At 34.4% G+C, this 22830-nt stretch overlaps 1 protein-coding gene and 1 long non-coding RNA gene across 3 annotated transcripts; both read right to left on the minus strand.

Annotated features, from left to right (window-relative positions):
- Positions 1-9803: 9803 nt before the first annotated feature.
- LOC119768001 lies at positions 9804-10604 on the minus strand. 2 transcript variants are annotated; one of them, XR_005277843.1, is made up of 3 exons: positions 10506-10604; positions 10127-10446; positions 9804-10065 (listed from the first exon to the last, which is right to left on the minus strand). It is a non-coding gene; the product is annotated as an uncharacterized LOC119768001 (long non-coding RNA). The 2 variants fall into 2 exon arrangements; XR_005277842.1 differs by having other exon boundaries at positions 9804-10068.
- A 3803-nt stretch (positions 10605-14407) lies between these two features.
- On the minus strand, positions 14408-16177 carry LOC6041390 (dehydrogenase/reductase SDR family protein 7-like). The gene is made up of 4 exons (XM_001850602.2): positions 15832-16177; positions 15634-15777; positions 14891-15356; positions 14408-14829 (listed from the first exon to the last, which is right to left on the minus strand). The coding sequence occupies exons 1-4, from the start codon at positions 15979-15981 to the stop codon at positions 14621-14623; spliced, it is 969 nt and encodes a 322-aa protein (XP_001850654.2). The 5' UTR covers positions 15982-16177; the 3' UTR covers positions 14408-14620.
- Positions 16178-22830: the final 6653 nt, after the last annotated feature.

A 22830-nucleotide genomic window follows, 5' to 3' on the forward strand; every position in this document is an offset into this window, starting at 1 on the left:
GGATGTACGGACGAAATGGCTTCCCACTGACAATTTTGACTCGAGCTTCGATTCGATTCAGGCTCGATCTCGAGCCAGATCGACTCGAGGCTCGAGCCAAAATTCTCAACATTCGAACGAATAATATTATTTAAGCACAGAAAAAGGCGATATATTCAATTAACCCATACCGCCGTTATATGCATAATGGTCCAATGCCATTTTAGAACGAATCTGTATTTTTGCTATTTTTTTCAATTTCAAGTACAGTACTTGTTCGGTAACTGGGCTGAGAACGTAGCCCAGTCACCGAATGCTGCTCGCTAACTGGGCTGAACGAGACATAACGAGGGGACAACCGATGCATAATATTTTCCAAATGAAATATAAAAATAAAAGTTAATCAAATTTATTTACAATGCTTACTTTTCATATTTCTTTAATACTGACTTGAAACTAAATTGAAGTTTGAAAAAAGGTTTTTTTTTTTATTTTTTGAACATGATTTTTGCATCTATTAACCCCTCGGTCATTTCGGTAAGTTTTGGTTTTTTGACGTTTGTCTGCTTTTTAACTACGCTACAGCCCAGTTATCGAGCGCCCAGTTAAACAACGCCCAGTTACCGAACAACTACTGTACTGTACTTTGTTCGGAAACTTAAAAAAGAACATAAAGATTGTTTGTCCCATCTCTCTACTTCTACGCACAATTGTCCCACCCACTATTCCACGAAATCATTTTTGTTTACGGAACATATTATCTTGTGTTATTTGTTGTTTAGGCAAGGGTTTTGAAAAAGTTATAAATTGCTAACTGGAGCGAAAAGGGACATTTAGATGAATGCGGAAGGCTGGAACACTTATGCGTAGAAACATAGCAAAAAATTGTAGAAACTTCAATCGTGTTTTTCTACGTTGCAATTCTGTAGCAACATTTAAAAAGGGTGCATAAGCTGTTGACAGTTTGGTCTATTTTGAAAATTTCGAGACAACAGGTTAGAAGGTAGCTGGGAAGGCGAGCTATTGTTTAACATTTTGAATGTGTGAAAAAGTTACCTGTTATCTAGGAAATAAGGCTTTCTAGGCCCAGTGAAAAAAATATAATTTAACCCAAAAATGACGAACTTCTCGACACAGTGTTCTGATGCAAACACCCAGTCAAATCAATCCGAATTCTGAAACGGAATCTAATTAGAATCGTAAACAAATTCCGTTTAAAACGCAACAACCGGTTCGAACACGGAACCGGTTACTGGGCAATGATCGAGCACGAACTGTCACAGCCCGGCGAAGTATGTTGGCTGACATATCAAGCGGTCAGTCAAAAAAACCAGCTAGAAGTCGCCTGACAAAAAACTTTTGCTAGAAAGAGATAGGAAACCTGATGCAAACAAACGTCCAGCTGTCATGTAAACATACTTTGAATGTGTTGGTAAATTTCTGCCTAGAAAGCCTTATTTCAAAATAGTTCCAGCTGTCAAAATGCTTATGCACCCTTTTCTCGTATTGCGTATTGCTTTTTTAGAATATGGGCATTAGTGTGTCCCAAAAAAAGGCGATTTGACGGAAACCTTTGGGCTCACCCGGATTTCGATAGGTTTTTGCTTCAGGAACAATGTTTTCATGCAACGAAAAATTCTCAAAAATGGTTTAGAACTCGCGATTCGCGATTTACTGAAAAATAATCTGTTTTCATAAAAAATATCATTTTTGTTCTAAACCATTGAAAAATGCGTTCCCCGTATTTCACTTTAAATCAAAGTTAGGTGTCCTAACAATAATGTTCTGTATTCGTATTGACAAAGGAAGTCGTAATTTTTCATAAGCAGCATTTGTTGTGTTGAAGTGTTTTTTTGCTTGAAATTTTTACGAATTTCTCTCAATAATCCGTCTAAAACAAATTAGGCATCAAAACAAATACCATCGCCTTGTAGGTAACAATTTTTTGAACAATTTTGCTCTTAATCAATTAGTTTTTGTCACTTTAGTGCCAAGATACAGCCATTTAAAAACAAAGATGCAGCCATTTTAGTAAAATAAAAGTGCCGTAAACTGGGGTCAATCGGGACACATGGGGCGAATTGGGACAGCAGTTTTAACCATGTAGGAGCACAATATTTTGATTTTTCTGGTTGGTTTCGGTTAGAACATACTCAGGCCAACAAAATGTGTACATCCATTACCAAATTTAAAAGCTTTAAGTGCTCTAAAAACTGCTGTCCCTATTCAGACTGTATTCCCGATTCACCCCAGATTACGGTGGTGAGTTTTCAAAATTCCATATAAACATGGAAACTAGGTTTCCAAACCTTGTGCATTGTTCATGTTATAACAATTTACAAGCAAAATATAAAAAAATAGGTTTTCATTGATTTGACTATGTAACGCAAGCGCCATTACGTACTTTAAATTATCAGCCTTTAATACAAAAAAATATAAAAGATTCATGATTTTTATGAAAAATGATTTTTTATTTAAAACGTTTACATATTTATTAATGTGAGTAACTTGTTTTCATTAGAAAGTAATTTTCATCAAAATCTTGAAAAAAATCAATTGAAAAATCATTTTTTTGAATACAAAAAAAAAACATTTTTTTTCAAGATTTTGATGAAGATTACTTTCTAATGAAAACAAGTTATTGACATTAATGAATATGAAAAATAAATATTTTGAAATTAAAAATCAATTTTCATCAAAATCTTGAATCTTTTATATTTTTTATTGTATTGTACGATCAGTTCCTAGCTGGACTCGGTCGCTGGAAACGACCGGCGACTCAAAGACCGACGAAATAGGCGGCGGGCCAGATGCGGGCATAAAAGTCAAAGTAGTTATATCAAAGACATAACCGGAATGGCGTAGACTACGTAAAGTTTTGATATGTGGATATAGAGTTTTCCATATCTTAATTTTAAAGAATAAGCTAGATACTTGAAATACATTAACGGAATAAGATCGTGAATGGGAGATGGACCCCCCGACAAAACAGAACTTACACACCCTTAGGACCGATCAAGACCCTTGCCGACCCCTTGGACGGAGCACCCATTCGAACGCCAAAGAAAGGAAAGAAAGAGACAAAGGAATTTTAGCGAGCCGAATGGAGGGGGGGGGGCGAGAGCAGCCTCAGAAAGCTGTGCAGTCCGTCGCCCCCGAAAACCAAAATTTGTTCCTGAAATTCAAACTGTCATTACTCATTGCGCTGCCTCACCCCTGGTGGGACGAGGGACGGGGGGTGAGGCAACTCCGAAGAGTTGGGAAGTTTCACAACCAGAATTGGGAAGTTTCACAACCACGGCTTGACCCACGAGAGGCAACTTTTCGGCGGAAGGCAGCAGGCGCGCGCCTCATCTTGTTGCTGCCTCGTCCCGGCTGGGACGAGAGACGGGGAGTGAGGCAACTTCGAAGAGCTGGGAAGTCCTCCACCTCTAGCATGAAAGATCCAAACGGTCCGGCCATCGAGAGGCAACTGGCTGACGGTGACGACGAGAAGGCGATGTGCGCTTCTTTTGCAGTTTTGGTCCTCTCTCTCCTGCTGCTGCTGCTCTGGTCTCTCTCTTCTGCTGCTGCTGCTTTGGGCTGAGATTTCCTGCTGCTGCTGCTGCCGGTCCGACGTCTGGGCTCTGGCGCGCGTTCTTATATGGGTCATTCCATCTCAACTGTGCACGAAAAAGTGCAAATTTGGAAATTACCCTCTCCGATCCTGCTCAAATTTGGCAGGGCTGTTGATACTATCAAAACGTGCAAGAATCCCGAATTTCATCCAAATCGGACCACCCCCTCCATTTTTGTACCTCCCCAAAAAATCGACTTTTTGGCGATTTTTGACCAAACCTCGAGCCAAACCTCCTAGTTTCAAATGACGATAACTCAGGAACCACAAATCTTAGAGGGTCGGTCTTAGACTCAATTTTGAAGGAAATTGGACGTAGAATTCATTTCCGTGATCAAAATGTCGATTAATTTATTTATTCTAACTGTATTGCGCAATTGAAAACTTTAAATGGCCGTATCTCAAAACACCCCATTTCATTACCCTTCAAAATTGAGTCTAAGACCGACCCTCTAAGATTTGTGGTTCCTGAGTTATCGTCATTTGAAACTAGGAGGTTTGGTCAAAAATCGCCAAAAAGTCGATTTTTTGGGGAGGTACAAAAATGGAGGGGGTATGCTGTTCCGCTTCAGATGGAATGACCCATATATGATTTCGGTCCGCTACTTCCCCTCCTTTTACGCAACCGACACTCGGTCGCGTTGCTCGGGTGATTTTCCCCTCAAAATAGGTACTTGACATTCCCGTCCGTGAGTGGGAAGCGCTCATTTTGCTTGCAAAATCTCTGCATTTTGAAAACATTTTAAAACATTGAATTGTTTCAATAGTAAAACTATTTTGCCAACAATGAAAGTTTTATAGCAAATTGCTGAATAATTTTCGAATCGAATGGAACATAAATCGTGTCGTAGAGGGAAGGAAGATATAAGCGTTTGACGAATGACGCAGTATTCCAGGGCCTTCGGACCGGGTTTTTTGGAATGGCACCCCAGTACCTTCGAGTAAGACGTAGTCTACGTCAAAAATGTCAAAATCTCTCCCCCCTCACTTCGTCTCACCATCCAGCTGCAGCTTTGTTGACAAACAAACGGAGTACGCGGTCGCCTGATGGCGGCATCGAGCCAAAATTAGGGGTGATCATGTGATTAAAAATAAAAGTTTTTTCAAGAAAAATAATATTTTTCCTACCGAATAAATAAATTGCGAGCATGTTCAAAAAATTATTCCTGATGTCGGAGAAGTGATAAAAAAGCTAATTTTTAATCCATAATTTTTCTACAAATTGAATTATTTTACTCCAACTGGGAACCCCTAGGTCTATCCACGACCGTTTCCAATGACAGTGCCAGAAAATCCAGATACGAGCTAAATCCAATACTAAATACAATACTAAAGGCTGATCATTTAAATTACGTAATGGCGCTTACGTCACAAAGTCAAATCAATGAAAACTTTTTTTTATATATTTTGCTTGTAAATTGATGTTATAAAACAATGCACAAGGTTTGGAAACATATAAAATGCTGACAGTAGCCGAAACAGTGGTGTAAGTAAAAAAATAGTTTTCATAGGGAATTTTGAAATTTTTATTTTGCTGAAATGGCTGTAAATTGATTAGAAAATTGTTACCTACGAGATGATAGTATTAGTTTTGATTTGATGCCATTTTTTTAAGATGGATTTTTGAGAAAAAATCGTAAAAATTTAAGGCAAAAAAACACTATTAAACTTTTACATGCTGCCAATGAAACATGACGACTTCCTGGGTCAATACGAATACAGAACATTATTGGTAGGACTCCTAACTATGATTTAAAGTGAAACACGGGGCAATCTGAACGGATTTTTCAAGGTTTTAGGACAAAATGCAATATTTTTTAAGAAAGCAGATCATTTTTTCAGTAAATCGCAAATCGCGAGTGCTAAACGATTTTTGGGAATTGTTCGTTGTATGAAAACATAGTTCCTGAGGCAAAACCTATCGAAATACGGGTGAGCCCAAACACATATTTTTTTTTTCGAAGGTATTCAAGTTAATCTGACAATGATAAAAACAAACCTGACCTTGTTAGCATACAATGTAAACCACCTGTTGTGTTGTGACTGGAAACTATACTATATATATTCGGAACAGTTTACAGATCGGCCAATGTTCAAAAAATCATAGGAAATCGATAGTTGAACATAAAGATTGGCTCTTACCTTCATTTGAAAGCTTTTCTTGCGATCTTTCGATTGACATTGTCATGAAATCCCATGAAATCCAAAATTTCGGAACACTTTTTTCTTACGGATGTAAACATATTTTTGTTCTCCAAAGTACACATTTTTACAAAAAAAAAATGACTTCACACACGGAAACCAATAAAACTCAAGCTTAGTAATGTTTTATACATGGTCTGAAAACAATTTTTGTGAAAATATCAGTTAAATTTAGGTGTTCCACAATTGTCGGAGGCACAATAACATCCCACAATTATGGAACAGGAAATTTGGAGGCAGTGTTTTGCTGCCGGGACCGTGGTGTAGGGGTAAGCGTGATTGCCTCTCACCCAGTCGGCCTGGGTTCGATCCCAGAAGGTCCCGGTGGCAAATTTTGAGACAAGATTTGTCTGATCACGCCTTCCGTCGGACGGGAAGTAAATGTTGGCCCCGGACTAACCTAAAAAGGTTAGGTCGTTAGCTCAGTCCAGGTGTAGGAGTCGTCTCCCTGGGTCCTGTCCTGGTGGAGTCGCTGGTAGGCAGTTGGACTCACAATCTAAAGGTCGTCAGTTCGAATCCCGGGGTGGATGGAAAAGCTAAGGTGTAAAAAGAGGTTTGCAATTGCCTCAACAATCAAGCCTTCGGACACCTAGTTTCGAGTAGGAATCTCGCAATCGAGAACGCCAAGGCAATGCTGTAGAGCGAATAATTTGATTTGATTTTTTTTTTATTTGATTTGTTTTGCTGCTCTGGATAAAATAGTCTTGAAATGCAGTTTTTTTTTGTATAAAAAGTACTTCTTGTACTAGTGAAAAGCGAGATAATGTCCAAATAATGGTCCTAAAAAATTAGGGACGACAGAAAAGTGTTCCGAATTTGTGGGTGTTCCGAATATTCAGGATGGCTGTAATCAAATTATTGAAAATGTCTATTCAATGTAACGATGTGATATGTATTCTTTGCGAGATTTTATCGCCGAAGCTTTGAATAAACGCTATTTGAAGAAACAAGTCATAATTGTTTTATTAGTAAATTTTAAGCACCAGACAAACTATTAGCAATTCAGTACGATTTTCTAAAATTGATTTTAATTTGCTCAAACATTTTGAGGTCCTTTCCTTTGGCCAAATAAGCACTTTGAGCCAAATAAAAAAATGCACAAAACGGTCGATTTCGAAGAGAATTGCTTTGGGATGATCCATAAACCACGTGGACACTTTTTTAGAGATCTCAACCTGCTATCTCAAAAGCTATCTACGTGCGCATATATTGCGTGTACGTACACGAAAAAGATTGAGGTTAAATTTTGTGCCGGCCAGCAAAACAAATGTACACGAAAAAAAGTGAGGTTAAATTTTGTCCGGCCAGCAAAATCAAATGGTGCGCTAGTGTGTGTACGCGAAACGTCATAAAGCTCTATGCGCCAGTGACAACGCACGCACGCGTGTGTTAGGGCATCACAACCGCAGAGATCTAATTGATTGGCAAACCTATCGGTTGGATCCCCAGTTTTAGTTTGCTCCGTAGGGTAGAGTAGACATCAATGAGACACGGGGAACAATGATAAAATGGCTCTCACAAGTCGTAGTTTCAATCAATCAGGCTCATATTTGGGGGAAAGGTGTGTCTACTGGATACACGTCTGCCATTATAGTGGCTTTGGTTATGGACGCTCCCTTGAAAAGTTATTCATAAAAGTTTGATTCTGGGGTGTAAAAGTAAATTATGGACAAAAATTACTTTTTCGCTCGTAGGCTGCCATTAACACCAAAACTAATATTTCTTCAAATTTTTTTCGTCGTTCCATAGGGATTGAGTTGGGCTACAATGTCCTTTCATTAGGTTTGGCCAAAATTTAGAATATACCCAGTATCCAGGACTGTCTCATTGTTCCCCACTCATTTCAGCTCATGGGTAACAATGAGACACTTTGATTTTTCTTCATTAAACTTTTCAAAATCGATGGAAATCTTTCAAAACATGAATTAAAAGTGATTTTTGGCATATTTATAGAGTTTTAACTTCATTTAACCAAAAATACAAAGTTGTTTGGTATAAATATACGGATTTTACAAAATTTAAATACTTTTTAGTATAACTTTTGTTAATTAAAGTTTCATGTTGGCAAAATTGCTCTAAAATGTTCAAGGCAAGTTACCTGCAATGGAACAATACAAAAACATGGTGTTTTACTAGAAAATCTTGATCTTCGTAGTGTGTCTCATTGTTCCCCAGCTGTCTCATTGTTCCTGCCAAGTGCGTCTACAATGAGACAGTTCAATAACTCTGGCTGTAGATGTCGGATCGATCTCATATTTTGGTCAATGTTAGAACACATTGAAAGAAAGAAAATGCAACAAAAAGCTCATTAAAACATGCTGATGAAAAAATTTGAAAAATCTTTGAAAGTTAAAAACCAAAAGTGTCTCATTGATGACTACCCTACCCTATCTAATGCACGTTTCCGCACCGCTGGGAGCTAATTTGGCTACTGAATCAAGCCCACCGCGGGGATCTAATTTATTCATTTTCGAATTCTAGCCATTTTGTTGATCAAAATCAATGAAACTATATTCTAGCATGATAGAACATGCTTCTAATTGCATTATATGTCCAAATTGGTGGGTATATCAATAAAATATCATTTTCAAAATTTTAAAAGAGTTCATCCGATTTGCTCCCGACATGTTTGCACCATAGACTAATAAAAGACTACTCACTGGGCTCTGAACCATGACTCAACCTTTTTATGACCCCTCGGCACGGCCGGTTCACTGTCAAATATGACAGATCAAAATGTCAAGAACTGGCTCCACTGTCGATTTTATGACGTTTCTTTTTTTTTGTTTTTGTTTTGATTTGTTAATCTAAACAAACACACACATTCGCACAGGGGAAGGGCCATGAACGTTCGGTTTCACCCAAAGTCACCGATGTCCATCGGTTCCGGGTTGGTCAGCAGCTGCCGCATCCTTCGACTACCTGACGCACAAGGAATGAAGCCACGTAAGGCATTCTGAACTTTCCAGAAAGCCCGCGATGGCGTTAGAGTGACAACTCCGGGACCGGTTCTGGGGTTCCATGTACCGGGATGGCGCACGTGACTTTTCGGTGGAATCGAATCGAGTTTCATCGATCGGTGTCTAGGAAGTATTCAGCCGTCCCAAGAGGCATACCCTCCTGCAAGGCGTCATCCGATAGGTGGCAAGGTGACCATTTCCTTGAACATGTCAATCATCAAGAAATAATTATTCCATCCTACAACCAGTAGTAGTAGTAGCTCTAAATAGTAAATTCCTCCTCCCCATCCCAATTCTCAGTCAGAAATCGGCGCCGCTGACGTGGACTCTTCATGGGAGAAGGGTTGGCAATTGTCCACCCGCCATACAAAAGTGACTCCCCTACTACCTGGAATTCGGTGCTTTTCCAATATACTCTGCGAACACATTGACCAAAAGCTTTATTTAATATATTTTCCAAAATAAGTATTCTCAACCTTTAGTAAGCTGACGACTTGGCGGCGGTAGTCACTGCCTGGAAGTTCTCCTCGCGGATGCCGTCCTCCTCGGTGGCGGTGCTGTTTTTGACAAACTTGCCATCTTTGGAGTAGATTCCAGCTCCGATGCAGTAGGCAATCCGGACAGCAGCTCTGATGCGTTCAGCTAATTCCGGCACAGCTGCAACTTCCGCCAGGACATGTATTTAAGAAAGTGACCAAATTTAGTGTGCACAGCAACTTTTCAGTTCCTTTCGGGGTCCACAACTGGACCATCTTCCGGTACCGGTACATGGAACCCCGGGGGAAGGCGGGAGTGCGGTTTAATCGAACGTAATCAAACCGACCTGTGCCGGGGTATGACTAAGCAGTCCCAAGAAGCAAACCCACCTGCAAGGCGTCGCCCGTTTCTTAGATAGGTGGTCAACTAAAGATCTTCAGGTTTGTGGTGTGGACCTCGGTGTGGACACTAAGTGAAATCTTCTTTGGCTAAGGAATTTCTATCCAGGTTCACTCACAATAGCTCGAGATTCCCCCACTGTCCGGAAGTCCGGTGCTTAAACAAAATACTCTACGAACACGACCAAAATCCATATATTTTATGTATTTTCACGTCATACACATCACGCTTCTCCTTGGTGTGGATTCCAGTTGATTGTTGATCTTTGTACAATGGTTGTACTCCTTCTGAACTGCACGGGCCACGTTCAACGCCACACGGAACGGATGCCTGGGACCGATACAAATCGACCTTTCGCAGAACCTTGAGCGTCTTACGGGGCAGGGGCTGTTCAAGGAGTTCTTTAACCCAGTTGACCCTGCCCGATTGAATCTGCTGAAAAAAGTAATTCAATTTAGATTTATTATAAGAATCAGAACCAAATCCAACTTACGACTCACTCCGCTGCTGCAACTGCGTCTCCAATCTGTCGATGCTGTCCATCTGGGGTACATCCGTTCCTTCACCTTCAGCACGAGATGCTTCGGTTTGGGTGCCTAACGATTCTTGCAGCTATCGGCTGATGCGACGTACCTGCTCGTACTCTTCTTTGATTCATCGATGAACGATAAATACGGTGCCGGATTGGAACATCTGTTTTCACCTTCTCCGCCAACTTGCTCAATAATGTTGCAAACGATGCTAATCCGCCGGCTTAATTTTTCCAGGGACACAGGCGAAGGCGAACGACGGCTCTAGAAATAAGGGACCCAACTGAAGACTGGTTACTGCAAAATACTTACAGGAAATTAATTTAATTGTGTAAAACTTACAATTTCCTGCATTTTCTAATATTTATGACAAAATACACCGGCCAACTGAGGTGCGGAATAAAAACAAAAACAAAATTTGCGCGCGCACACAAGCACAAAGGAGAATTGAAAAAACGCAGTGCTGCCAAGCAAATCTTCTAGACGGGGGGCAAGCCGATGTGGTAGATCGCGGTTCACACGGTTCACAGCTCATAAGACTGGTTGCAACGCAGTTCTACTTTGTTCTAGCTGTTTCATTTTTCAAATAGAACTGAAGCAGACCACCCGCAACGCGGAGTTGCAGTTTTATTTTTCGAGCAGTATTTTGAAACCGGAATAAAACTGCTTGACTAGTTTGTTTCAAACGTGAGACGATTTGGAACTGGAATAGAACTCAGTTTCAAACAAAATCAGATATATAGAGATATCCACGTATTCTTACACACACACTATGATGCTGTGTTGATAATCATACGCACACAATTAAAAGCAATTTTTTGAAACAACATTTAGATCAGCGCGTTGCGAGCACCGTGTTCTAGTTTCATTTTTGCCAGTTCTAAAAATTTAAAACTGCTCGCAATTTGAAACAATTATAAAACTTCGCGCTGCAGACAGTCTAAGTCATACTTTTTTGAAAAAAAATGTTCGGAGTGTTTAGTCTTTAATTAGTCTATGTTTGCACCCTCGTTTGCACCCCAACTTTCGCACCGCGGGTAGCAAAGCTAACGCTAAATTAGCATTCGAGTTCAATCAGCGAAGAAAAAGTTCATCGGGGATCCGTCGAGTAGCCAAGATAGGTGCTCGAGAAGTCCCCGAGCTGCGGGTAGCAAATTTTTTCAGTGTTTTTTTTTAATTATTTGTATTTTTTTTTTGTTGTTGTTTTAATCTTCAAAAATTGCATAGTTGCAAAAAGGCGCATTTGAACAAGAAAATCCAAATGAAATAAAATTTAAGTTTTTTTAAATAAATAAAAATGCTAGTGAAGATGCATTTAATAAAAAAAAATTAAATTGAAAAAAAATTGAAAAGAAATCAAAAGTTTTATTTTTTGTTAATAAACCTACATTTAGTATAAGTTAACATTTTTAAATCATGTTTAAAAATTCAAATAAATACCAAGCGAAACAATGTTATTGGGCCAATGTAAAATTGTAAACAAAGAGAAAACAAGAATCTTGCTGAAGTCAGTGGAGGAGTAAGGAAAATTTCCGAATACCTACGTTTTTCTTATTTTACATTATTTTTTTTCATTTCATTTAAAAATATGTTGATACAATACATTGATAGCCGGGGTGAATATGATAGGTTTATGAATTTATTGTAAAATTAAAAATACGAATTAAATACAAACAGAATGATATGAAACCATGTTGACCTTGGTATATAAGTGTTCAAAGTACCTTATGGAGCAGTTTTCGACAAATTTTGAAAAGTTTTAAGAGTTAGTAAACTATAATTAGATAAATAGCATCATTTTATCACTTTGAAAATGTTATGTTTTTCTCAATGTAAATGAGTTCGAATTGTAAAACAGACTGCATTATCATATTTTTGGATAATTTTACTCTTAAAGTAATTCAAATTGTTATTGAAAAAGAATTCAAAAATATCTTCAAATTTATTAGAATTTTCAGTACCACAAGTTTTGTAGTAAATTTGTATTTTTATTTATTCTCGTCTACATTACAAATTTTTCAAATAGACATTCAAAGTACAGTAGTTGTTCGGTAACTGGGCGTTGTTTAACTGGGCTGCTTTTTAACTTGGCGCTCAATAACTGGGTCGTAACCCAGTTAAAAAGCAGACAAACGTGCAAAAATCATCTATACAGCAATTCTCCACGAAACGAAGTTGACTTTATAGCTGTCGGCCACCATTGCTAGTACCAACCACTAGTGTCTTCCTTTTATCTACAAGGACTTTGCCGCCCTGGGCTCCTAAGTGTATGAAAGTATGGCACGGAGCGACGGCGCCGTATACCCATATTTACACAAAGAATTTAAGAGCGCCCGCCGCGGGATTCGAACCTGCGACCTCTGGATTGTGAGTCCAGTGCGCGGTACGATTGATCCACACGGGCGGTATAATTCTCCACGAAAACAGCATGGAAAAAAAAACTAAGTGCTCGGATCTGGCTAAAAATTTTTCTGGGGGTTCCCTGGCCGAAATAATTAGACCCATATTTTTTTGTTTGGCCATTAGGGTGACCTACGCCGTGTTAGGGTGGTCTGAAAAATGGCAATTTTTGCCGATTTTCACAAAAACCACTTTTTTCCAAAAATCATAACTCCGCGTCATTTCATCCGATTTTCGCTGTCTTATACGCAAAAGAAAGGTGATAAGTTGGCATAGTTTGACAGCTACATTGTCCGCAGTTTTCTGTGGGAGAGAAAAGGAGGCGAATACTTTATGAAAATCATACCTGTCAAAATTCCTAGCCTCAAAATTTTGTCGCGAGTTGCTTTTCTCTTCTATTGTCCGCAGTTTTTTTGTGGGAGAGAAAAGGAGGCGAATACTTTATGAAAATCATACCTGTCAAAATTCCTAGCCTCAAAATTTTGTTGTCAGTTGCTTTTCTCCACTATAGAGGAGAAAAGCAACTCGCGACAAAATTTGGAGGCTGGGAGTTTTGACAGGTATGATTTTCATAAAGTATTCACCTCCTTTTCTCTCCCACAGAAAACTGGGGACAATGTAGCTGTCAAACTATGCCAAACTGTTAAAGTCACTCACGAAATGAACTTTGAGTGATTTGTGTTCATTTCTGACGTCACGATTTTCTACTCTATAGAGGGAAAATCGTGACGTCAGAAATGAACTCATTCAGTTCATGAAGTTCATTTTGTGAGTGACTTTAACATTTTGGCCTAGTTTGACAGCTACCTCGTTCCCAGGTTTTCTGTGGGAGAGAAAAGGAGGCGAATACTTTATGAAATTCATACCTGTCAAAATTCCTAGCCTCAAAATTTTGTCGCGAGTTGCTTTTCTCCTCTATTGTCCGCAGTTTTCAGTGGGAGAGAAAAGGAGGCGAATATATGAAAATCATACCTGTCAAATTTCCTAGCCTCAAAATTTTGTCGCGAGTTGCTTGGAGTCAGTGGTAAAATCACTGTGAATTTTTAACGTGCAAGTCATATATGATAGCAAAGTGGAATTTGTAAGGTGCAAAAACGATACGTTTTATATTTTTAATTCCCAAATTCTAAATTTATCTAAATAATTCTTTGACAGTTTTTCTTATACCATGATGTCATATCGGAAAAATGTACGGATTTTTGCTCAACAAGAGTTGGTAGCCTTAGTTATAATAAAAGATGCCACAATTTTAGTAAAAAAAAGCGAATCACCAATTTATGAGCCTTAATAATACTATCAATGATAAGAGTATAATAATAGATAACCAAATAAGATAACAGTTTAACAACACTGGTCCCATAATGAGTTTTTTAGAAATCTTTGAAAAAAAAAAAGCTCATTGTCAACTTTACAAATATCGCTAACAAAGTATATATAAATGACACATTGTTTTTGAAATTTTGACATCCCATTAGTTCCTTCAAATAGAGAAAAATGTTCCTAAAAATGTTCCTAAAAATGTTCCAAAATCTTTTTTCACTTGCGAATTTTCTTCGAAACACGCTGTAGAAAATCGCTCCCGAACTTATAAAAAAATCAATCAGTCGAAGATTTTTTGTGAATCTCATTATAAGCACCACTTTAATTTATTTATTTTATTTTGTTTACAAACATAGTTCATGTTATTTTCAACGTGTGACGTTACACTTGCAAGTGTAGTTATGAAATCGGTGTTCTGCCGAATAATCCATATGATGATTTTTTGAGTTTCTTGATGAACGTCAAACAATTTTCTTTTGATGAATATTCTTCCATCTCTGATTCAAATAGAACGACTTAGATTCTTTTTTTTTTTTTTGATATCTGTTATACTTGTTTCTGTTTTTGAATAATTGAAAACTACACATTCTATATTCTATGCACAATGCAGTTTTTTTGTTGTTTTTAGCATATTGCAGGTAAGTTATTCAGCAGCAATGCGATTTATTGTTGAATAATTTGTGGTTTCTATCGAAAATTGTCAAGTGTTTGATCAGAATGACCTTCGGTTCAATTAATCACTTAACCTTATCCGATGCTTCGAGCTTCCTCGCACGTCTAGCCATTATATAGAAATACAGCGGCGGACACAGATGACGAATCCAGTATGCTATCAATGGCGCTATTGGAGCAACTATAACATCCTGTTCATCCCGCAAAACTGCTTTCAGTATGCGCTTTGCTACCTTTTCCGGGCTGTAACCAGACTCTGTGGTTGGGTCCATTTCTTTGAAAGAAAACAGAAATCAGTTATGCATTTTTAATTGATTTTTGAGAGAAATTCTTACTTCCATACTGGGTGCCACTTCCCGTTAGAGCGTTGTACGACAGTGCTGTTCGGATATAACCGGGCGAAACCAGCGTTACCTTTACATTATGATCGGCCATTTCCGCCCGAAGACTGTCGCAGAAAGCCTGGAGTGCGTGCTTCGAAGCCCCGTACGCCGATCGATGCGGGATGCTGAATTTGCCCTGAACACTCGACACGCAAACGATTCTTCCCTCTTTGCGCTTCATCATCGACGGCAAGCACGCCTTGGACAGTGCAACTGTTCCGAAGTAATTAACCAGCATCACCTTAATGTCCACGTCCATCGCCGTTGAGAGACATCCGGATCGTACACTGATTCCGGCATTGTTTATGATAATATCAATTTGTCCGTGTATTTCGAGAATTTCCTGCACTTTTGCGGAAAGTGAATTTATGTCGGACAAATCTATCGAGATAACAACTGGCGAATGGGTGACCACGGTCTGAAAATAAATCAAGATATTTTAACTCAAAAACTCAATATCATTTATTTTGATTATGTTCAACTTGTTAAAATGACCAACAAATAATTTAGTCATCGTGACGAAGACCACCATGGCATTAAAGACCTTGACAAAACTTTAAAATGGTAAACAAAAAATTCTTATCAATTGACAAAATGAATTGAGACACAAAGACGCTAAATCTAATTGCTCTCTTATCAAGCTGAAGGGCATTGGCAGGATATTTACAATTAAATAGTAACACATCTATATTTACCGTATGGAGTTCCAGCAAATCTTTGCGGACCCGCTCCAGCTCATCTTTCCTGCGAGCCGCCAGAACCACTTTGCATCCGGCCAAGAAAAACGTATGCGCCAAAGCCTCGCCCAAACCCGAGCTGGCCCCAGTTATTAGCACCACCTTAAAGATTACACAAATAGGTTTATTTGGCTAATTACTGTCTAGATCACTTACCTTGCCAGGCAGACATTCTCGGTACTTTCGCTCTTTGATGATTCCGATCACCTTCAGAAGCAGGTAAGGTAGAGTCAGCGGAAGAAAAATCGTAGAGCAAACCCACCAAAACAAACTGTTATCGGAACGACATAGGCCGGGTTCCGTCATTTTAACAAACAATTTCAAAATCTTCTAACCAGCTTTCTAACAAACTCCAATTCTTGTCTGCTAACTGTTCAAACTCAGTCTTATATTGGACGATTGGTATTTCCTTTTGATGGGGCACTTTACGTTCCATCGACTGGACATGAAGTGATTATTGTGAGAGCTTATTAAATATTTTGCAATTTAGAAGCATGTGTCACTGAATGCAGTGATGCCAAGAGTCTTGTCGGATTGTCTGTGGTAAATGTATTAGGATGGAATAGAAATCACCTTTATTATTCATATTTCTATAGTTTTTTTAAGGTCCTATAAACAAATAAAACACTCTATTATAGTTCGTGACGTTGCAACAGAGTGAGAAGTAGCGAAATTTCTACCCGTTTTGGTTTAATACAAATTATTAAGTCATGTTATAGTTATTATAAACATTTCTAGTAGTGAATCCTGGTGCGATTGGTTTTTGAGCCAATAAAACAACGAAAAAATAATTATAATTAAAATGACCTATCAGCCGAAACGCGACATTTTTGTCGACCGGTTCTTTACGAGCTACATATCGAGAAATTAAAAGTGAGAGTGTGTGCAACATGGAGTTAAACTTTCTATGAAGTTGCTGTGAAGGTTACAGTGGCACATTGAAAAGTTTAACTCCATGTTGCACGCACATACTCTCACTTTTAATTTCTCGATAACTGCTTAATGTAAGGTATGCACTTCGGAAGAAACCGGTCAAGAAAAATTTCAAATGAACAGCAGCGGTAGCGAAAGCAAGCCAGAGAGGGTGTAGAAAATCCCAAAGAAAACGTTCCCTCTCTTTTGTTCTGCCGTTCGTAAACCATTCTTTTGAAGAACATAGAGTTATCTAAGCCCAAACTCACGCACACCTCAATCTTTTTCGTGTACGTACACGCAATACATGCGCACGTAGATAACTCCATACCGGCCCTAAAGAGGGAACATAGAGTTATCTACGTGCGCATGTATTGCGTGTACATACACGAAAAAGATTGAGGTTAAATTTTGTCCGGCCAGCAACATCAGATGGTGCGCTAGTGTGTGTACGCGAAACGTCATAAAGCTCTACTAGAGTGACAAGAAAAAATAAAATTTTGGAAAATCGTGAGAGATACCCCCTGGATCGATTCTTTAGGTAAAAATAAGTAACTGTGCCAATTTCGAACCAAATCGGTTAAGTTAGGGTCGCTTTTTATCGTTGAAGTTTGTATAAGAAAAATCGAAAAAAAAAATATGGAGAAAGGCAAAAATTTCAAAATTCCGCCAAAAGATGGCGTTAAATGTGTCGGTTCATTGTCAAGTGTGAGATTCTTATGTAAAATTTTGTGATAAACAATTTTTTCGAAGACCGCAAAACGATCCGAACGATCATTGGCAAATAAAACGATTAAACTAAAAAAAGCCCTTACGAGCAGGGGCGCCGACTAGTCCAAAATGTTGGGGGGGCACGGTTGTTTTTCGAAATCGATAGGTAAGAGTGGCGATTAGATGTTACTGTTTCTTGTTTGTCACGAATATTAATAACTTTATTACGATGTGATACGATTTTTTTTTCATCCGGAATATTTTTTCTAAGAAAAAGATAATTTATTAAAACGTAATTGAGAATGTTAATTGGGGGATTTTTTTATATTTTTAAGGTGAATTCCTTCTCTTTGTCATATTCTCACTTATTTTCTAGAAGTAACAGTCAATAATAAAAATAATCAGATATTTAGAAATTCAACAATAAAAATATTCTAAAAATAAAAACAAAAGTAAAAAGCAGAAATTTAGAACTTCAGAAGTTTAAAAATACAAATACAGATAAAAAAACATCCATTTTTCAAATCTGCAATTCAGAAAAAACAGATACACAAAATTCAAAATTTCAAAATTAAAAAATATTAATAGTATAAAAAAATTCTAGAGTTAAAAAACTTGTGGCTTGGCAATGTTAAAAAATCAAAAGCAAAAATTCAGAAATTTAAACAATCAGAAATTTAAAAATAACTATAAAATTCAATATTGAAAAAAATCGAAAATTAAAGAATTTAAAAATTTAAGAATTTAAGAATTTAAGAACTTAAGAACTTAAGAATTTAAGAATTTAAGAATTTAAGAATTTAAGAATTTAAGAATTTAAGAATTTAAGAATTTAAGAATTTAAGAATTTAAGAATTTAAGAATTTAAGAATTTAAGAATTTAAGAATTTAAGAATTTAAGAATTTAAGAATTTAAGAATTTAAGAATTTAAGAATTTAAGAATTTAAGAATTTAAGAATTTAAGAATTTAAGAATTTAAGAATTTAAGAATTTAAGAATTTAAGAATTTAAGAATTTAAGAATTTAAGAATTTAAGAATTTAAGAATTTAAGAATTTAAGAATTTAAGAATTTAAGAATTTAAGAATTTAAGAATTTAAGAATTTAAGAATTTAAGAATTTAAGAATTTAAGAATTTAAGAATTTAAGAATTTAAGAATTTAAGAATTTAAGAATTTAAGAATTTAAGAATTTAAGAATTTAAGAATTTAAGAATTTAAATTTAAGAATTTAAGAATTTAAGAATTTAAGAATTTAAGAATTTAAGAATTTAAGAATTTAAGAATTTAAGAATTTAAGAATTTAAGAATTTAAGAATTTAAGAATTTAAGAATTTAAGAATTTAAGAATTTAAGAATTTAAGAATTTAAGAATTTAAGAATTTAAGAATTTAAGAATTTAAGAATTTAAGAATTTAAGAATTTAAGAATTTAAGAATTTAAGAATTTAAGAATTTAAGAATTTAAGAATTTAAAATTTAAGAATTTAAGAATTTAAGAATTTAAGAATTTAAGAATTTAAGAATTTAAGAATTTAAGAATTTAAGAATTTAAGAATTTAAGAATTTAAGAATTTAAGAATTTAAGAATTTAAGAATTTAAGAATTTAAGAATTTAAGAATTTAAGAATTTAAGAATTTAAGAATTTAAGAATTTAAAATTTAAGAATTTAAGAATTTAAGAATTTAAGAATTTAAGAATTTAAGAATTTAAGAATTTAAGAATTTAAGAATTTAAGAATTTAAGAATTTAAGAATTTAAGAATTTAAGAATTTAAGAATTTAAGAATTTAAGAATTTAAGAATTTAAGAATTTAAGAATTTAAGAATTTAAGAATTTAAGAATTTAAGAATTTAAGAATTTAAGAATTTAAGAATTTAAGAATTTAAGAATTTAAGAATTTAAGAATTTAAGAATTTAAGAATTTAAGAATTTAAGAATTTAAGAATTTAAGAATTTAAGAATTTAAGAATTTAAGAATTTAAGAATTTAAGAATTTAAGAATTTAAGAATTTAAGAATTTAAGAATTTAAGAATTTAAGAATTTAAGAATTTAAGAATTTAAGAATTTAAGAATTTAAGAATTTAAGAATTTAAGAATTTAAGAATTTAAGAATTTAAGAATTTAAGAATTTAAGAATTTAAGAATTTAAGAATTTAAGAATTTAAGAATTTAAGAATTTAAGAATTTAAGAATTTAAGAATTTAAGAATTTAAGAATTTAAAATTTAAGAATTTAAGAATTTAAGAATTTAAGAATTTAAGAATTTAAGAATTTAAGAATTTAAGAATTTAAGAATTTAAGAATTTAAGAATTTAAGAATTTAAAATTTAAGAATTTAAGAATTTAAGAATTTAAGAATTTAAGAATTTAAGAATTTAAGAATTTAAGAATTTAAGAATTTAAGAATTTAAGAATTTAAGAATTTAAGAATTTAAGAATTTAGAATTTAAGAATTTAAGAATTTAAGAATTTAAGAATTTAAGAATTTAAGAATTTAAGAATTTAAGAATTTAAGAATTTAAGAATTTAAGAATTTAAGAATTTAAGAATTTAAGAATTTAAGAATTTAAGAATTTAAGAATTTAAGAATTTAAGAATTTAAGAATTTAAGAATTTAAGAATTTAAGAATTTAAGAATTTAAGAATTTAAGAATTTAAGAATTTAAGAATTTAAGAATTTAAGAATTTAAGAATTTAAGAATTTAAGAATTTAAGAATTTAAGAATTTAAGAATTTAGAATTTAAGAATTTAAGAATTTAAGAATTTAAGAATTTAAGAATTTAAGAATTTAAGAATTTAAGAATTTAAGAATTTAAATTTAAGAATTTAAGAATTTAAGAATTTAAGAATTTAAGAATTTAAGAATTTAAGAATTTAAGAATTTAAGAATTTAAGAATTTAAGAATTTAAGAATTTAAGAATTTAAGAATTTAAGAATTTAAGAATTTAAGAATTTAAGAATTTAAGAATTTAAGAATTTAAGAATTTAAGAATTTAAGAATTTAAGAATTTAAGAATTTAAGAATTTAAGAATTTAAGAATTTAAGAATTTAAGAATTTAAGAATTTAAGAATTTAAGAATTTAAGAATTTAAGAATTTAAGAATTTAAGAATTTAAGAATTTAAGAATTTAAGAATTTAAGAATTTAAGAATTTAAGAATTTAAGAATTTAAGAATTTAAGAATTTAAGAATTTAAGAATTTAAGAATTTAAGAATTTAAGAATTTAAGAATTTAAGAATTTAAGAATTTAAGAATTTAAGAATTTAAGAATTTAAGAATTTAAGAATTTAAGAATTTAAGAATTTAAGAATTTAAGAATTTAAGAATTTAAGAATTTAAGAATTTAAGAATTTAAGAATTTAAGAATTTAAGAATTTAAGAATTTAAGAATTTAAGAATTTAAGAATTTCAGAATTTCAGAATTTCAGAATTTCAGAATTTAAGAATTTAAGAATTTAAAAATTTAAGAATTTAAGAATTTAAGAATTTAAGAATTTAAGAATTTAAGAATTTAAGAATTTCAGAATTTCAGAATTTCAGAATTTCAGAATTTCAGAATTTTAGAATTTTAGAATTTCAGAATTTTAATATTTTAGAATTTTAGAATTTCAGTATTTAATAATTGAGGAATTTAAGAATTTAAGAATTTTAGATTTTAGAATACGACCAAACACGTTTAAAATGGATTCCCAATACTCAATAATGCTGATTTCCTGAAAATGTTCTATTTTTAGTATTATTCTCTACTCCCTGATTTTTGGCATATTTTTGAGGGTGCAGTTAAAATTTCTACAGCCTTTTTTAAATCGATCATAAATTGCAGAAGGCAAAACGCTTGTTTTTTAAAGATAATAATGATTATAATGTGGAATTGGCTCAGATTAGGTTTTAATTTGTTGGTTTCTCAGTAAAGTGGTGCGCTAGTTTTCAAAAAATTACTTTTTTTGAAACAATTGTATTTTTCGGCTAAAATTGGTATAGAACGGTCAACAAATGTATTTGAAATCTTTTCAAATCCTTTCTAAAATTACCCAAAAAATTATCGAATTTATCAGCATTTTTGTAAATGTAAAGCAGTCAACAAATGATTATTTTGAAAAGTGTTTCAGTTTATATTCGCTAAATCCTGATCTACAATGGCAAATCGCAGAATGTTGCGTTTGAAAACTTGATGATTGTTTTCGCAAGAGTTTGCGTAAGTTTGATTGTAGATGAAGTGCTATTGGAAAAGTACATTGGTTTTGTTTTTGGAACAACGTGCACAGATAGAATTCTTATGAGCAAACCCGTAAAATCTGTGTTGACGACATCTCTCAAATCATTCACCGATGCCTCTGTGCTCTTGTACTAAGCATACTGATTTTCTTAGAGAGCACAGTGGTATAGATAAAACGTTGTCGATTTAAAAATGCATCTACATCCAGAAAATTGTAAACGTTTTTGTTCAAAAAATTTCGGCGATTTCGAAAACAACAAATGTTTCTGAACTATTTTACGGATTCGGTTACAAGAGTTCTATCCGTGTGTACAAACAATGTTCCATTTAAATTTTAGATATTATTTTTTAATTATTTCCTTTTTTTATATTTGATATAAGAATATTTTTCTTCCAAAATTTCTGGGGGGGCACAATGTATGGGCTGCCCCCCCAGCCAAATTTTAGGGGGGGCAAAAAGTACCGTGCCCCCACAGAGTCGGCGCCCCTGCTTACGAGTTATTAACGATTTAAAGAAGACGGGTTTGTATGAAAAGATTTTTTTCATCAACTTCAACGATAAAAGGCGACCCTTAAACGTTAACCGATTTCGCTCAAAATTTCCACAGTTACTTTTTTGCCTAAGGAATCAAATCAGGGGATATCCCTGATGACGATTTTTTATTGTTACCCTAGGGAACATCCAACGCAAAAGCCTTCATATATATTATTCTATTTCAAAAACTTTCTAAAGTTTCCAGAAATTAGTGCACAATTTTGCTTGAATATCCACTTGATTCACATTTGCAGTTTTTCATTATAAAAACAATATTTGTCCGAGGCCTAATGACCGATTCTTCGGCTTCTTTAAACAAGTTTTTTCAGCGTTTTGGCTATAGTGGCAAAATAAAAGATTTTATTATATATTTAGAAGATAATTGATGTTCCTATAAAGAAACATCATGTGTAATGAACCATATAGTACCTGTGCTTCCCCTGGACTTTTTAAAAGGCACACTACAACAATCGCTACAGTTTTGGCAGTTTGATTTTTTTTTTAACTTTTGCTCTTCTACACATTATACCAAATTAAAAATTAATCTTTTGCTCCTTAAACAGAACGAATTTGTAAAATTTGTGTTTTTGCCAGCCATTTCTTTGCGTGACGGGACAAGGAAAGGAGCAGATTTATGAAAAAAACTCCTCTCCCATTCAATGGCTTGCAGACCATATTTGGTCAATATCTTTGGCTTTTGAGGTAAGAAAACGCATTTAAAGAACATTGAAATTATTAAATTATAATAAAATTGAAATCTTCCATATGAAAAAT

The sequence above is a fragment of the Culex quinquefasciatus genome, chromosome 2 (genome assembly GCF_015732765.1).
Source record: "Culex quinquefasciatus strain JHB chromosome 2, VPISU_Cqui_1.0_pri_paternal, whole genome shotgun sequence".
Classification (NCBI taxonomy): domain Eukaryota; kingdom Metazoa; phylum Arthropoda; class Insecta; order Diptera; family Culicidae; genus Culex; species Culex quinquefasciatus.